This window comes from Erithacus rubecula, assembly GCF_903797595.1.
Source record: "Erithacus rubecula genome assembly, chromosome: 13".
In the NCBI taxonomy this organism is placed as follows: Eukaryota; Metazoa; Chordata; class Aves; order Passeriformes; family Muscicapidae; genus Erithacus; species Erithacus rubecula.
In genome coordinates this window covers 8,579,717-8,595,241 of record NC_136665.1, presented here as the reverse complement: position 1 = coordinate 8,595,241, position 15,525 = coordinate 8,579,717, and the positions used below count along the sequence as shown (strand labels likewise).

At 36.7% G+C, this 15,525-nt stretch overlaps 1 protein-coding gene across 1 annotated transcript; it reads left to right on the top strand.

Annotated features, from left to right (window-relative positions):
• Window positions 1-934: 934 nt before the first annotated feature.
• HESX1 (HESX homeobox 1) lies at window positions 935-4,980 on the top strand. The gene is made up of 4 exons (XM_079316693.1): window positions 935-2,886; window positions 2,990-3,195; window positions 3,503-3,604; window positions 4,587-4,980. Exons 1-4 carry the CDS (start codon window positions 2,673-2,675, stop codon window positions 4,683-4,685), a joined length of 621 nt encoding a protein of 206 aa, XP_079172819.1. The 5' UTR covers window positions 935-2,672; the 3' UTR covers window positions 4,686-4,980.
• The last annotated feature ends 10,545 nt before the right edge of the window (window positions 4,981-15,525 follow it).

The following is a 15,525-nucleotide window of genomic DNA, read 5'->3' as shown; positions in this document are numbered from 1 at the left end:
AAGTGGATTGGATTTAGTTAACTTTGTGAATTTAAAACTGTAAGTGGCACATACAAGTTTTACTTGAGCTATAAATTTGACTGCAAACAAATGTGATAGTAATGAATTGAAGAAACCCTCTGCTTCCTCTAGTGTGGTTTTAGTGTACAGTACACTGTTTTGAGCATTGTAGACCTTTTGTTAGTGTGTGAGGGTTTTTTTATTGTTTGGGCTTTTTGATTTGTGGGGTTGTTTTTTGGTTTGGGGTTTTTTGGTGGGGTGTTGGTTTTTGTTTGTTTTGTTTTGTTTTTGTTTTTTTCTGCAAAATATCTACTAAGAGGCCTTAAAAAACACTTGGCACTTTGTCAACAGGGAGAAGAGCAGTCAACAGATCTTTAGAGGATTCTAGCTAGATGTGTGCCCTGATGGAGAGAACATTTTGCCTCTGTTGGAGGGTAAAAGAAGCTGTGTGGATAAGGTAGGCTTTAATTGCAGTGTGTCCCACTTTGTAACACACTGTTTCTCATACTTTTGCTAGTGACAGCCTTGGATTAACCTTGAATTTACCTGCATTCACTCAATCTCCCTGTGTCAAAATAGCTTTTACTTCAACCAAGAAATAGCTAACTCCTCTTGTCTCGTGAAAATCAGTGCTACCATTTTGAGGTGTTCTTGCTTTTTAAAAAGTTGGGAATTTTGAACTTGACTTTGAATATAACACTTGCTATTCATGTTAAAAACATGTTTGAAAGAGAGCTTTAGGCAATATGACTTCTGAGGTGATGAAATACTGGTGGGTAAAGAGGTTGTGTGAAAGGTGAAGTGAAAGGTGAGGTTTTGGAGTGTGATAAGTAATCAAGAAAGATAATACATACCATTTACACCTTTTTAAAAAGCTGAAAAATTTATTGCCCAGGCTCTAGTGAAAGTTGACCCAGCAGTGGAGTAGCAGCTCCCAAGAGCTGTCAGTGTGGTCTCCTCAGCTGGTATAAACAGCCTTGGAGGTTTCCCATCTCTGAAGAGCCAGAGCTTCATCTACTAAAGAGATGAACTCCACTGTCCCTGGGCAAAAACCACTGGTGCAAAGTCTGAAAGGGAGATTAGTTTGCTGCCTCATCAAGTATGTGATGCTGTAAGAGGATTGGATTTGCATATCCAAGGAGGAGTGAATTTTCCTATTATTGATTACTTAGGATTCCCAACTATTTGCTGTGTTGTTCTAATTGCTCCTACCAAGGTATTTAGTTAAAAGTCTACAGGTAATTTCAAATGGGTTGCAAGGTAGTATTGGTCAATACTAATGGGCCAAAACAATGAAATATTGTTTTTCAAGAGAAGGCTTAAGATCTATAAATGGTGACTGGAGCTTGCAAGTGAACGTTGCAGGTGGATGCATGCTGCTTCAAGATAAATTGATATATGTGAAAAATGGCCTTGGTAATATCACTTGTGGAATTGTCACTCTTTTAACAGTTTGGTTTGACAACAATCTTACCATACGACACAAAATCAGGCCAGTAGGAGGGGTAACTTTTCCTTCTGAAATAAAAATATTGTTTTCATTTTTGCCTGTTGTTTTTGGACAAATCCTGATTTTATAGTGTCTCTGCAGAAATTCCTCCTTTTCTTGTCCTGAACCAAAAGCTGGTTTTGAGCATGTGGTGCAAACTGCTGAGTGACTGACCGATGAACCCCAATGTGAAAACCTTATAGGTGGGTTTTTTTCTTTGAAATGGGTGAAATCAGAATTCTGTCAGACTTCAAGCCCCATTGCAAAGCTTTTATCTCCTTTCTTCTCATGACTGGGATTTTTTTTGTGATTCTAAGTGTTGACTCTGTAGGATTTAAATACTTCTGTTTGCTATAAACCTACAAGAAAAATGATGCTTTTAAACGTGTAAATTTGAGTGTACTGCTTCTATTACTCGAATTTTTGCTTTTCTGTAGTGAAGAGTTATCAGGAAATTTCACATCTGGTGTGTTTGAAAAAGGCTGCAACGAAGTTATTTTAATAAGAAAAATGAATGCATGAATTATTTAAAATAGTTGGTGCAACTGTTCCTATTAACTAATCCAGGCACTTGGAAGGCAATTACACTGAGCTTTGACAACACTGCCAACCCACTGCACAGTGCCTTATGCCAAAAGCTATTGTTGTTTTATTGACCACGTTCACCATTACATATGCATATGAAAAAACAGAGGCATTTTCATCGGGATTACCCTAATAGCATTAAGAGATTATTTTTTAAATTTCCTTGGAAGGAAATTCACTTAAATGAGATTACTTATTACTTGACTGGTTTCCTATCATGCTTCTATGTTTAGGTAAGTGGAGTCCATTAGAGTATAAAGTTTTTTTAAAAACTGATTTTATACATTAATGATTTCAAATAAAAGAGAAGTACTATATTTGTGCACAGCTTCTTTTGAGAAAGTTAAGTCGATGCTCTGGTTAGGAGAGATAACACTTTTCGTCCCCCTTGGTGGCCCCCCTAGTGTCACCATTAGTTGCTAATTACTTGCAAACAAATAAACAATTAACTCCTCGTGCCTCTTGGTGGGAGAGTTTTCATTGACATGCTAAAACTTTCTAATAAAAGATTTTAATTAATGACGTTGCAAATCCGGCCCCCTTGTCAACATAGTTATAAGGAGGGTTTGTGGAGAAATGCAAGTGCGGTGCCCCTGCTATGCTGGCTGAGGGTGAAGGCATGGCTGGCCCCTCGCTGTGTGCTGCCACCACGGCGGCCTCTCCGGGTCTGCACAAGGTGCCCGGCTTTGGAGAGAGTAAAACCACACAGTGCTCCTTTTCAATTGAGAGTATATTGGGACTGGAGCAGAAAAAAGATGGCATTCCAGCTGGGAAACCTCACAGACCCTGGATGGATGCATGCACCAGCTTGGGTAAGTCAGTCTGTAACCCCTTAAGCTTCTACCCTTTACAAATACTGTCATGTTTCTACAGCAAACCAGTAAATCGAACCTCTCCTTTTCTTGCTTTTTCTAGTTTTAGGTGATGACAGTAATCCCCATCTGCAAATCCCTGTTGTTTGCTATGAAAATCCATTATTTCATGGTAGAAGTGATCCAGTGCAAGAGGAAAAAGTTTTGAAATGTGAAAAATATTTTTCAGTCACTGAAAGGCTGTCTTTCAAACGAGAATTGAGCTGGTACAGGGGTAGAAGACCAAGGACTGCATTCACTAGAAATCAGGTAGGGCTTTCCTTAGCATTTAACAAATGAGTAACAATGTAGTTTAGTAAAATGTTGGAAGAAACCTCTTAACAGCTGGTAAATTCAGCATGGTGTCCATCTGCAGAGAGAAATGTAATCAGGAACTAGTGTAAATTAACAGGAATGTTGCTAATTTCAGCAGATCTGTGTTTTTGCATGGAATCAGAATTAGGCACTGATCAGAAGTCTCCTGTTGAACAAACTAAGCTGTTGTTTTATTTATTTTATGTATTACTGCTATGAACATAGTGTTAACTATTCAACAAGTGTATTTTAATCTCCTCAGATTGAAGTCTTGGAGAGTGTTTTTAAGATGAACTCCTACCCTGGCATTGATATTAGAGAAGAGTTAGCTCGCAAATTAGATTTAGATGAAGACAGGATCCAGGTAATTAAAAATTTACTTGAACTTTTCTTTAATTCTGGCTATATGTTCTCTCTGGATATATATGTAAGTAGTTTGATGTCAGTAATGAGAATGTTAATATCTCTGTTTAAATCAATGTATATACATGAAACATGCCTTCAATGATTTGTAAAGTGGAAACCATTGAATTCCTTCTGAAATCTAATGTCTTCCATAACATTAATGAGGTATTCATCACTGTAATATTTCCACATTATCTGCTCTATTAATCTCTAGTTATTATGTACAGACCTTGATCATTGAAATAATTTTTATATTTTGTCACCATTTTTGAAAATTAAATTTGAAATAGGTATGGACATAATTTCTGTGACTGCCTACATATTTGTGAGACTGCCAGCTGAGCACAGACGTGTTAAACTAGTGTTTAAACCTGGTTAAATCTTTATCTGGCCAAAAGCAAAATCTATTCAGGGATGTTACTGATTTCCAAGTAGTTCAATATGATAAGAGACATACTGTAAACATGAGAATTTGGGCTTCACTTTGTTGTTTGTCAGGCTTTTGTTGCAAGTATTACATTGGGCTTGATGGGAAACTTGATGCTGCAAATAATTAAGTAGCTGAAGAAATAGCACCATAAGACATTTGTGAATTCCAGATGTTCAGGACCTTCCAGGATCTGATTCTGTCACTGAATTTATTACCAGTTTTTGTATTAATTACAGTGAAGCTGATCTCACTTTCCAGGTAACCTGGAGATACTATTTTCTTTGTCTGTGGTTTACAATTACAGGTAGCAGGTAAATACATGCTGGCACCTGCAGATTTTAAATTTATTTAAAATTTATTTAATTTTAAAATTTATTTAAATATATTTAACTTGCAAAATGCTGTCATCACATAAAATATTGTCATGCTGTGTGAATACTTTTAAGTTTCAAATATTATTCTGCTTCCACTCCTTTATTTCTAAAAAGCATCTCTTCTCTTTCCATTTTAGATCTGGTTCCAGAACCGTCGTGCAAAGCTGAAAAGATCACACAGAGAATCTCAGTTTCTAATGGTGAAAAATACTTTCACCTCCAGCCTGCTAGAGTAGAAGGAAGGATGGCTTGCTGTTAAAGTACTAGTACAGAAAATTAAAAATTATACATAACCTGTATTAAGTAATGATATAGTAATTATGATTTTTTGCCCAGATTTGAAAGTTTATCATTTTCATTCAAATAAATTGTAAATACTTGAATTATTATAATAATCGACTTTTTGTGGAAGAAATGAACTTTTCCTATATATTTGAGTAAAATTTTTCAGAGATTTTTAAATATTTTTGCAATTTAAAGCAAACCAAACCCTAGGTTGCACAAGAATTTCAGCTACTATGAATTGCTGCAGATGACTTGACAAATCTTTACGGTTTTAGAAGAATAACGTTTCAAGTCTGAAATAAACCATATGCAAAATAGATTTTGCTACTGGAAACAGTTTGTCACTTTGGAGTTTAGATAGCTTATTTATAAAGAATATGATACTTTTCATAAAGAACATAATTTTTAGAAAAAGGCATCTCCAATGAAACGACTATTATTCAACTGACTTCAGTTGTAACAATTGCTCAGTTCAAAGAAGCTGACAATGATAATATTTTCACTTAATTTTAGTTAATTTAGGTTATTTCCCTATTTTATTCTTTAAATTGGTGATCTCCTCTCTGGTCAGTATAGGTGTTCTAGTTATGGAAGTTGCCCTATTATCTTTTAATGACAGAATGTAGCATTTCGTGAGATCAGATCAGTGGGGACCAGACCAGATATCCACATCATTGCCATTAATTTTAGGGTGTTGAATTAATTTTTATCAAACAGTACATGAAAGTTAATTAACTTCCCATTTGATATTGAGCCTGAAGTCAAGGAGAGAAAAAAACCCACCCAACTCTTCATGGCCACACTGTAGTAAGTACATTGTAAGTACAGGTTTATGCTGTTCTTTGTTCAGCAGAACTTTGAGCACAATCCTCAAGTGCTTGTGGCCTTCAGTGGGGCTCCAGCCTGTGTTTCTTGCTAGACATAAATTCTACATTAGCTCATGAACAGACACAGTATTGCTCTTCCTTTCTTCGTGCTTGTATCCATATCTGTTGTCCAATAGAATGAAAGGTAAGTGAGAAAATGGGTAATAGAAAAAAATCGTTTTATGTAGTCTTATACTAGGAAAAGCTAAAGGGAGGGATGACCTGACAGTTCTCACTCAGTATTTTGAATTATAGTTTATGAACTAGTATTTTGAATTATAGTATATGAACAAATAGTATATGTATAGTATATGAACATATAGTATATGAACTCTCATAGTTCATATGAGAGTTTAAATAAAAAGCATTTTTATATTTTCTGAAAAGTATCACTGAACAACTGCATTACTTTAGACCTGGGTGACAGATATTGGCCCTTCCATGTTTTTAACTTCATTGGCTCATTCCTTCACTTTTATGCAGAATCCTAAAAATCTTTAATTGTTTGGCTTTGCTTCTGGAAATCTTATTTTAATATGGAAATAACAAACTTTTATCTGATATTGAAACATTTTTTTTTATAAATAACATTCCTAACTGAATTCTGTTGTATCCTGCATTCCAAAATACTTAGGAGAACCACAACTGAAGCAGTTTAAATGGAACCAGATCCATTAGGAATAGCTTTTTGAGAAACTGAAATCTCAAATCAGATACCTGCCTGTTCTGGTAAAGGCAAAGTCGGTATTGGGAATGCATTCTTTTATTTTGTTTTTCTTCACACCTCAAAACGTATATTGCCCATAGCTTAACCTTACTGGAGGTAATCTGAAACTATTGTCTACTTTGCTTCTGGAAACAAGGTTTCTAGCAGCAACAGATTAGACTAATCTGTACAGATTGATTGCTTAAGAACCTTACTCTATTATCTGGCAAATACCTAAATACACCTAATGTCTGCTATAATGGAACTTGTCTCAAGTGACGGAAGTCTGACAGAGCAATTTAAGAGAAACAGTAGAAGAGTAGCAGAATAATAATAGCACCAGTCCTGGTATCCTGCTCTCCATTAGCAAATGTTACCAGCAGGATCTTTAGTGTGAGGTACTAGGAGTGCTCTGCACAGTGCTAAGGGTAAAAGAATTTAAAAGCAGAGTTGCATTATTTGCTTCATTTGGCTTAGCTTGTTCTTCCCAGAGTAAAGGAATCAGCAAGTCAAAAAAGCACGTCTCATTTTGCATTCATACCTACTTTGTCCAGCATGGGTTTAAATTGCACCCATCACTTTCTCAAATGCAACTGGATTTTTTTCCACTTTGGAAAGTATTAGTCTGGACTTCACAGGGTGTTTGTCCTGTCGTTGCTGGCAATATGCAATATCCCTTGGCAATGTATGGGACAGTTCTGTTCTTGTGCAGGCAGGAGCAGCACTGGGGGAGGCTGTGGGCAGAGGCCACCCTGGATGCTGGAATCCTGTCCTGCTCCAGTTTTGCATGCTTTGCCTTGCAGTGTTTCTGTTTGTGTCTCTGCCCTTCAGAACATAGAAAAATATCAGTCTTTTGTTCTAGGTCTGGCTTAAGCTCGTGAAGCTGCAACTTTTGCTCCCAGCCGTGTTGCCTTGCTTTTGCTGCAGTGTTCATTTGACCCTTGTGATAAGCTGATATGTTGACTAAGATGGTGCAAATTGTTCTAGCAAAGATCCCTCTCACTCTTAGTATGATCAAGCTGTCACTGATACAATTTAGGCTCTGTCAGGTTGATACTGGGCCTCTGTCTCTGACTGTAGTGGGGCCTAAATATTCTAGTAGCGTTTTCCTGAGACAGGTCCAGTACCTGTGACCCTAACTGGGATGCTGGGCTGCATAATAATTTGTTTTGAATTTATGTTCTTCTCTTAATTGCTGTCTCTATATTATATTTTTTCTAGCTACAAATTTCAGCAGTGCCCAGTATTGTCCAAAAAAAAGCTGAGCTATGCTTGTGGTCTAAAAGCAAATTCACAGTAATTTATACCAAGGAGCCAATGCTCCCAAAGTTCTCTGGTGATGTTACTGGAAGCATACATAAAAGCATATTTTGAAGCTCCAATGTTAGCATCAAAAGCCCAGATTGAAACAACATTCATTAAATTGTCATTTAACACTTTGAATTTGCAATTATTTAGTTTGGCAAGTCTGTGCTTACAAATAGCAAGCCAGCACACCAGTAAACTGCACATTATGATTTTTCTTGTATGGATACATCTACATTTGTCTACTTGTTCAAAATTTTGTGTTCAAAATACTTCTGAAGAGATGAAACCTGCGAGTTTTATAGTCATATGAAAGAAAATTAACACTGTGCTCAAAATGTTATTAGAAGAAATGTGACTTTAAAAATAATCCAGCATTTTTTATGTGACTGGATTTTAACAGAAGCCTTGCATAAAAGCAGTGTAAAATAATTTGCAAATGCCTCCAGTTTATCTAACATGAAAATAAGCTGATCTTAAACAATTGAGATCAAGTCTCAGGTTTTGCTAACAGTCATAAAATCAAAGCTTTGTAGAAATTGCTTGTAAAAACTTTTTTATTCTTGGATTGATTTCATTTCCCTATTAATTCATAGATTGATGATCTTGATCCATTTATTTTAAAGGACTTAATATGTATTTGGATGGGAAATATAAGATATTTTATTTTCAAAAATACTTCAGAGCTATAGTGATTGACTTGAATTATTATTTCATGTCCTCTTATCTGTGTAATGGATTCATCTTGAATCAAAATCACATTCTGTTATTTTGTATGGGCTATTTAGAGTATCTTATGTATATATTTGATAATGAAAGAGGAAAAAGACAAAGTAATAATAATCATTATATGAGGGGGAATTGGGGCTGTTCAGCCTCTTGGGGGGCATAAGGATCCCACCTTTTTGCTTCAAAAAGGGAGTGGTTGTGGTCACAGTGGGCAAACAGGATTGTTGGTGGGGGAAAGGAATCCAGGGCTGCTGAAGAGCCTTTAGTTGTAGATTCCTTTGTGGGGGAATAGTGCCTGGGCTTGTGTGACATGAGAGGAAAGGGCTGCACACAAAATATGGAAACCAGTCTGTCTATTTTGGGCACCCAAAGTTGATATTGGTGTGGCCAGCAGTATTTTCAGGAGAATTTCATAAAGAATGAAGTGTTGCTTTGCATGGCACAGTGTTACCACTGAAGTTTTGCTTTCTTAGATTGACAAGCAGGTTGGAAAATGAATCATGTACTTGTTGAGTTTAGAAACAGCAATAAATTTGATTTCTTTTAATATCTGTTTTTTTGCAGGACACTGTTTATTAAGCAAAGAGATAAGAACATGATCAAAAATGCTTAGGGATATACAGGCTTTGGTGTAGCTGGGTGTGATTGCCAATGACTTTCATACCCCTAGGTATGTTTAATATTTGATCACATGGATGTGCTGTGGGGCTGGTATTAGAGTGACACAGTAATTACTGCATTGCTTGTGCCTTAAAATAATAAAAGAAAAAAGAGAGTCAAAGGATAGATTTTGTGTTTTGATCCATGTTGGTAATCAGTGGGTGTAAAGTTCAGCATCTTGAGCAAACAGAATATGTTGTGGAATCACACAGGTAGCAAGTAGGGCTTTGATATTAAATTTCAAGCTGGATCATCTGGTTTAGGATGTTGTAAGGATGTGCATGTGTGACCAGTAAAACTGATACAACATCTAGACTTAAAGAGAAGTAAGTATTCCTTCTTTCTGCACTTATGTTCCAGGATCTTTTCCTCCTGGCTCTTAAACAAGGTTTTCCTCTGCCACTAGGATGGCTTGAGAATACCATGAGAGTATAGTGTGTCACTCTTCTCCTTAATCTTGTGCAATTTGGAGCTAAAAGGACAGAAGTAGACAGGTGGTATATGATAGTGCCCTACATTGAAAGTTATCTATGTCATTAATCTTGTTATTAATCACTATAAAATGTTGGGACTTTGCAATTTTTAAATTGTTTATATTTCAAACTCATTGTTTCATTGTGACCTTTAGAAAAATCCATAACCTTGCACCAACTCAATTATTGTACGTTCTTTTTCTCTGATCCTTTCTTGCTCTCTTAGAACCAAGTTTTTATTTTATCTGTCCATGACATTTTACTACTTCTAAGGTTTTAAGTGCCTGATCACAATTTCTAGATTCTTGTCTAAAGGGACATTCTTTTGTCTGTGTAACCAAATTATGTTTTATATATTAAATGAAAATTATAAAATCTATTTTAATGATAGATTTAGTACTTTTGGTCTGTAGAATTTTATTGTATGGATCATAGTAATTCTCAAAAATATCTTGGGATTCAGTTTCTATGAATGATGCCATATTAAGGAAATTAAGATAGCAGGTATTTAGTTCAATATTCTGCACTAAAAATTTCTGGCTATTTATTTGGCCTTTCCATATAAAGACAGGCTTTAAAGTCTTAAATTTTGAAACAGTTTTAGTCTGTATTTGAACTGCCTAGAAAAGTGCTGTGCTTCCTCTGCCCTCCAGTGGCTGGGTTTGGTAATGGCACCCCCAAGGGTGCACTGCAGTGCGCGCTCTGCAGCGGGGCTGCGGCACGGGCTGCCCGCAGGGGACTGGCTGATCCTTCCACTTGCACAATGCTTGTCACCGAATTTATGTTCGGCACGCATACAAATGCTCCATGTCGGGCCTGATTCTCCAAAGCTCTGAGTGCTCAGTATTGAACTTAATGATGGGCGAGTGCTTGATATTTTTGATACTCTGATCTGCCAACCTTTTAAAATTCTCTAAATGAATTTATGCTTCTGTCGTGACTATGTCTGTAAGACTTCCCAGCATTATCAGTTTATGGTGAGAGAATATTTTCACATTTCAGAAAGAATTTCTTCACAGATAGGGTTGTTAAACATTGGAACAGGCTGCCCATGGCGATGCTGAAATTGCCAGGAAACCACTGGATGTGGCATTTAGTGCCATGGTCTGATTCAAAGTGTGATGATTGGTCAAAGGTTGGACTAGGTCTTAGAGATTTTTTCTAAGCTAAATGATTCTGTGAATGTTTTTGACAAATTATTCTGCAGTTCTAAAATAACCCCACTCATTATGGTGTAAAACAGAATGACTTCTGGTACAACATCTACTCATATAATTCTTCTGTGATAATAAATACAGTGTTGTCAATGCAATTACTTGCCAGCAGAAACACTTCCAGCAGATTTTCATGTTTCATTGTTTCATCATATTAGAAGGATAAGAAATTTGCACTGTTTAAACACTGTATGCTTCTTAACCATTCTCATTGCTTTTCAAATCATTCAGTCAGATCAAAATACTTAAAAATATTTAAAAATATGATAGTATCCATCTGTCATGCTTCAAATATTTGTAGGATTCTCTAACTTCAGAGTTGCATTTCATGTGCTGTGGGATGTGGCTATCTGACAATATTCCTGCAATTTGCTCTAATTCATTTGGGCAGAGAAAGGAAGTCAGAGGGGGAAGCATTCTCAGGAGGCATCAGCACTGCCTTTAGAATGCTGAGACTTTTGTAAAATGTAAGTTGGTTACATGGAAAATCTTTTCTTGGGGATATTTTTGCTTAAATTAAAGAAACCTGATTCAATCTTTTCCGTCTTTCCTCTGTAAACACATGATCCTGGGCAGTTAGTTTTATCAAAATTTATAGTTTAGGAGAACTGGTATTTTCAGTGGTTGTTACTATTATAATGTAATTTGAAAGAAATAGCATTAATGTATTGTAATTAACATATTAGAAGGCTTTAACTTTTCTGTGGAGTCTTAACAACTCGTGTTCACAACATTTCATTCTGTTATTATCTGTGCATTTATCTTACTCTTTCCAAAAAAAAGCAGCTAACTCAATCCTGATATCCAACTGCTTCAAATTTGTGTTTTAAAATAATATGCCAGACTGTAGAGAAAAAGAACCATGGGTTTGTTTGTTGGAGAGGTAGAGCTGCCAACAACAATTGTCATTCCTAACAGGGCCCTTCCTCTGGTTTTCTTAGCCCAGTCATGTAGAATTGCTGTGCATTCTTTCATAAATCTGTTATAAAGGGTTTTAAAATTACACTAGAATATTTTGGGGAATATCAATCATATAAACAAAAAAAGAAAGCAATTTCCATATGCCTCCAGCCATTGTATTTTCTTTTGTTTATGCATTTCCCTTTGTGGGAGTAGAATGAGGTGCTATTGACAAAGGGCTTTCCAATCTTCTTCCACACTGGTTGCACAATAGTCAGACTTTTTTTACTTCTTCCAATCATGTTTCTATTGTTCTGCACTCGTATCTGTTACAAATGTCTCTATGCATTTTAATTGCAAAAAAAAAAAAAAAAAAAAAAAAATCAGAACATTTTCTTTAGCCTTAATTACCCTTAGCTTTTGGCCTCAAATAACAAATGATGTCATCCCAAAGTGCTTGAGCAAATAGCCTCCCTCAGTTAAATGGGAAAAGGTTTAAGGCAGGTTATGCTCAGTGAGGGGTCCCTTAGTGTGCTAGGATTAATTTTGCAGACATTGCCACAGGATGCTGTTGAATTGCACAATAGACTGTTAAATCAGGTTAGGGTTGTTCTCCCACCCCACTTCCCTCCCCTGTATTTCCCTGCAGAAGAAAAATGACAAGCTGTCTGCATGGGAAGCATTGTGCTGCAGTAAGAAAGGGTTGAGAGTAGAATTAAAACTGGAAACTTTTGTAAAGACATTACTTCATTTTCATTTCTGGCATTTATTCAAACTGCATTGTGAGGATTTTGGTTTGCATTTTTAATAGCTGTTTGAGATAAAATTTCTATGTTGCAGAAATACATTATTTTAAAATTGAGAATTACAAATTATTCACTTGTTAAAGAATAAAACATGGATAACTTTGGGGATACAGTTGTTGGTTAAGAATAGCTTTAGTTCAACATAATTTTTATTGAAAGATGATTAATCCATGCAATTTGAAATTTTCTTTGCATCATAAATCTACTTTTCTTTAAAAGTGCAGTTTCATATTACACCTAATCCAGTGTAACAGAAGACTGCTGCTGAAAGATGCAGTCCTGCCCTGCTCCCTCAGGATCAACATGTGGCCACAGGGTGAGTGACTTTGGTGTGCTTTTGGAACAGGGAGGAGTGTGCTTGGTGGCTGGTGGCACATCACTAAGCTGAATAATCTTAGAAAACTTTAGAGATTTGTGCTCTGTCTCTGTTTATTCATATGAATAAACAGAAAAAACTAAACAGAAATACAGAAAATTGACATTTGACTGCAAACATTTTCTACAGTAGAAGAAGGAGGCCTCTGTACAATATAGGGAACTGTGAGGTCTGGAGAGGTGTAACATTATATGAAGATTTGCATCCATGGATCATTGACAAATTGTTAATTTGATGGTGATCAGAAGTAATTTTCATATAATAACTGTTTGGTTTAGTTCAGTCATTTCCTTTTCACTGTAACATACTCCTACATCTGATGCTGACTTGAGACTCTAGGAATACAGGATTTAAACTTCTCTGGTCATTAAGTGCAATTTCCTGTAGAATAGATTAAGTCATCCAGAAAGGTCACAAGACCATTCACTCCCTTCTCTCTGAACTCTGCAAGCCTCAAAACATCCCCAAATATCTGGAGACAGACTTGAGATTTTTGAGAAAAATCTCAAACATGACACTGTGACAAAAAAAAGTGAGGAGGAGAGATACATCCCTGCTGGTACACGCTGTGGGATTCTGGAAGCTCTGGTTTGGTCAGCAGGGAAGACTGGATGCTCAGTTTCAGGACCTGCTGCAAAGCATCTGGATATAGAAATGGTGGCTGCCAGTAAAGTAGAATTCATGCATCTAATTCCACTTTGCCATCTGTACACAGCAACAGCTACTCCAGAAGGGCCAATAAATGTGTGGCCACAGCAGGAGGCAGCTGGCTGCCAGGACAGCCTGCTGGGTGCTCTTTGCCATCCTGAGAGAGAAGCAGCCACTGGAGTGGAATTGCTCTGGAGGCTTGCACTCACTGGTACCATCTGGATGACCTTAGCAAGTAGAGTATGTCTCTACAGAAAGCAGCAAATTAAAATCAAAGAATGCTACACGCAGGGGCCTTGCCCTGTTTTACTGAGGCACAGAGTCTTTCCTGACTCCAAATCTAATTATTGGTTTAGCCCTGAGCATGTGTGCAAGACATAAAAGCAGGCATCTTTATGACTTGGTGCTTAAGTTTCCCCATCTATAAAATGAGACAGTAATACAGATTTTTCTTTGAGAACTCTGTGTTTCATGAATTTTGTCACATTTCTCAAGGCACAATGATTTAACAGTTACCTTGGAACAAGATGGGTATTCATAACAATTGATAGATTTGATTCAAATTTCATTTCAATTTTATGGCTTGAAGTTGCTTTATTATCAGTTGATAACCTTTCATTTGAGCCTGACCAGATCACTTGAAACTATGACATTGTTATAATACAGAAGATTCCATGGAAATAGAACTTTTGTGACCCTGACACAGGTGGGAATTTTCATGCCCTTGCTGGGAGTCTCCACATCCATTTCACACTTGTTAGATTTGTTCATAAGGTTTGATCCTGGTTCTTCCTCTATTTTATGCTTGGTGCTCATCCCATAGATAAACCTTCCCCATGGAATTGGGACAATTTTATGCAGATATGTATTTGCAAAAGATCTGATTTTCTGTCTTCAGGTATCTGCCAGATGAAGTTTCAGAAAACCCTCACATTGAGGGATTTCTGTTCTGGAATCTCTTTCAGCACCTTGTCTGCTTGGTTCATTGCATCTCATCTTAATTTCCTAACAGTGGGCAGTGTGTGTCTGTAACAAGAGTTATTGACTATTGCAATATTGCTTAGCTGAATACTCTGCAAGCCTGATCCATGCTTTCTGCCCCAAAGTGAGCTGTTTGAATGATTTCTTTTGCAGCCAAGGTCAATCTCTCTTGGGTGAGAATTCAGTGCTAGAAATATGAACTATGGATGGAGCATACAGCTTCCAAGTCCAAGAATGAATTTTTGCTGAGCAATAGAAAGATTTTATAGGGAATTTTTAACCATATTATTGTACATTTTTAGTACATGAGTTTTCATGTTTTTATAGGAGTTGCTGAGTTCTCACTGTCTCCTCCATCTGGGAACAGCTGCTCAGAAAGGGGAAGAGAAAAAAAAGGATTTTAGCTTTAAGCAAGAAGGGAGAGTGGCAACCAAAACCAGCTGTAGAATGCAGGATATTGATACCCATGACTTTTGGATATTATGCATTCTATACTACTCAGAAACAAGAGACTGTTGTAAAAAGGACAAAAGAACCTATAGACAGGCAGTGTCCCCACAGCCACTTTTGCCTTTCCAAGAGCTTGCAGTTTGGAGACTCCAGTTAGAAACATTAACTGCAGTCATTTGATTCCTGTCTCTCCACTACTGTTTTCCAATAAAGATTTCAGTAGCAATTATTCTAAATGGATCTGAAGCAATGCAATGCTTCTGTATTCAGTCAGTGCACTCACAGGATAAGTTGGACATGGTGGCAGTAAGGAGGAATTGTTTTTCAGATGTGTCATTTTTCTATTAGCTTAGGCTAAATTGTTGGGAAGGAAATATCAATGCTGTTTTTCTCAGATGGCAGTTTTGCTTTGTGCTGTGTTTGAGGGGTCAGTAAATATGACCAATCATTTTGTTGCTTTCTGGATACTGGCAGTGTAACCAGTGGTAGCTGTGATTTCTTCAGTTATTCTGCTACCAAGGCATTGGCACGATTTGTTGTGCATCTGTTTTTGTTGAAAACATCATAGGCTAGTGCATCAATAGCTCAAATAATGGTAATTTTGTCCTCACTTAAAAATTTTGGCTTCTCCAGCAGTCTAAAACTCAGTTAATGGAAAAAGTCAAACAGTGTTCCTC